General features: G+C 33.8%; 1 protein-coding gene across 1 annotated transcript; it reads left to right on the top strand.

The window, feature by feature from the left end:
- The first annotated feature begins 215 nt into the window (after window positions 1-215).
- On the top strand, window positions 216-944 carry LOC122019160 (agamous-like MADS-box protein AGL29). The gene has a single exon (XM_042576656.1). It carries the CDS (start codon window positions 231-233, stop codon window positions 942-944), a length of 714 nt encoding a protein of 237 aa, XP_042432590.1. The 5' UTR covers window positions 216-230.
- The last annotated feature ends 1408 nt before the right edge of the window (window positions 945-2352 follow it).

Below are 2352 nucleotides of genomic sequence, written 5' to 3'. Positions count from 1 at the left end.
CATCCTTAATTGATTTCCACCGCAATCAATCAATGTGATTGGTATATATGATTGGTAACGAGATTTGTAATAGAAACGGGACTAATACTTCTGTATATATATATGTATGTATTTTTTCATCATTAGTACTAATTTTTGATATAGTTCCGAATTTAATTGTGTTGCTGCTTCGTTCTTATTTTTTCTTTTCAGATTAGATGATGATGCCAATAAGGAAGAGGAAGACGAGCATGGGCCGACAAAAGATCGAGATTAAGCGGATCGAGAGCGAGGAGGCACGTCAAGTGTGCTTCTCCAAGCGCCGCGCCGGACTCTTCAAGAAGGCCAACGAGCTCTCCGTCCTCTGCGGGGCTCACCTCGCCGTCATCGTCTTCTCCCCCGCCGGCAAACCCTTCTCCTTTGGCCACCCCTCGGTCGACTCTGTTCTTGACCGCTTCCTACCCTCGTCGGCCCACCCTACTCCTCCTCCTCCTCGTCCTCCTCCTCTCTCCTTCCACGACCCCCGTGTGATGACCGTCGCTGCCGCCTCGCTGGTCCCCGAGCTCGACCGGCAGTACGTGGAGCTGGCTGAGCGACTGGAGGAAGAGCGGCGGAGGAAAGAGGCGCTGGAGGCCGCGCTTCTAGCGCAAAGGGGTGACTTTGCCAGGCTCATGCAGTCCAGCTTGGAGGAGTTAGGCGTGGCGGAGTTGGAGAGACTGCAAGCCGCGCTAGATAGGCTGCGTTGGGACGCAGGGAGGAGGGTGGACCAGCTGCTGACTGAGGCGCAGATAAGGAGACTAATGTTGGCTAGCGATGTTGGCAGTGTCGGCGGTGGAGCATATCTTGGAGGAGGATTCATTGCTGCAGCGGCGCCGACACTGCAGGGTGGCAATAATATTGATATGCAGGCGATTCCTACACCGGGTCAGGCTCCGACTGGTTTTGGTTATGGCTATGGATCTTAATAATAGTTGAGTGGTTTAATTATTAGACCAAACAGTCAGTTAATGTTAATTTCAATAAAAGCCAACCAGGTTATATCTCGTTTATTGAGTAATAAATTTTAATCAATTGATGCTCACGTCTCTTATTTGATTTTGACTAAGTTAGCTCATATTATTAATTTTTTTTTATTTTGTTTAATAATTTTAATGATTTATAAATCAACTTACAGTGTACTTTTTTTAGAAAAAAATCTCCTTAAAAAGGTAATATTTTTTCTTCTAAAATGTCAACTAACTACTTCTAAATATTTGAAAATACTATCAATTTTTTTTCTAAATTATCATTTAAATTAATCAATTGTTCATGAAGAAAGTTATTTTGATAATAAAATATTTTTAAACAAATTTTGATATTAATGGAACTTAAGCAGTATTTTTTTAAAAAAAAATAAATCATGATGAATCCTGTGACGAATTTCTAAAAAATATTCTATCCAAAAAATTTATTTCCAAAAAAATTTCAATCCAAAAAAATTTGGAAAGAATCCTACGACCAAAAACTTTTCATCCCAAAATTCTTGTTGTCAACTTGGCAATAAATTTTGAGACGAAATTATCAATAAAAATCATATTAATAGTAAAATTGGACACAATGTGATGAAATTGGCAACAGCAACAAAAAATAATTTTTGGAAGGAATATTATTTTTATTACAAAATTTGCAATAAATTTGACAAGGAAAATAATAATATAAAAAAATTTATGATATGTGATAAATTAATTTTTATCCCAAATTTATAATAAATTGATGATCAAAATAATAATATAAAAAAAATATGTGATCTATGATGGATGCCTCACGTATTTGATTTTGACGAATTTAACTCATAGTATTTTTTTTAATTTTGTTTAATAATTTTAATGATTTATAAATCAACTTACAGTGTATTTTAAAAAAAATCTTAAGAAGGTAATATTTTTTCCTTCTAAAATGTCAGTTAATTATTGTCTAAATATTTAAAAATACTATCATATTTTTTTTCCTAAATTATCATTTAAATTAATCAATTATTGATAAGAAAGCTATTTTGATAATAAAATAATTTTAAACAAATTTTGATATTAATCGAACTTAAGCAGTATTTAAAAAAATATATAAATCACTATAAAAAAAACACAGTTTTAGGATGGATTTTGGGACGAATATCTAAAAAAAAAATTTCATTCCAAAATTCTCGTTGCCAACTTGACAATGAATTTGAGGACAAAATTAACAAAAAATAATATTTTTCTCATCATATTCGTCGCTAAATTTATAACAAAAACGGTGTTAAATTACTGTAAAATTGGACACAAATTTGACGATGAAATTGACAACGAATTATAATTTTGTCATCAAATTAGTTGTTATTTCTTTAAAAAAATAATA

Source organism: Zingiber officinale, chromosome 9A, assembly GCF_018446385.1.
Source record: "Zingiber officinale cultivar Zhangliang chromosome 9A, Zo_v1.1, whole genome shotgun sequence".
Taxonomy (NCBI): domain Eukaryota; kingdom Viridiplantae; phylum Streptophyta; class Magnoliopsida; order Zingiberales; family Zingiberaceae; genus Zingiber; species Zingiber officinale.
The sequence above is the reverse complement of the archived record's forward strand: the minus strand, read 5'-3'. Positions and strand labels throughout refer to the sequence as shown.

Bases quoted from the DNA above. Each gene is read 5' to 3' on its own strand.
- LOC122019160 (XM_042576656.1), top strand. From the start codon at position 231: ATGGGCCGACAAAAGATCGAGATTAAGCGGATCGAGAGCGAGGAGGCA.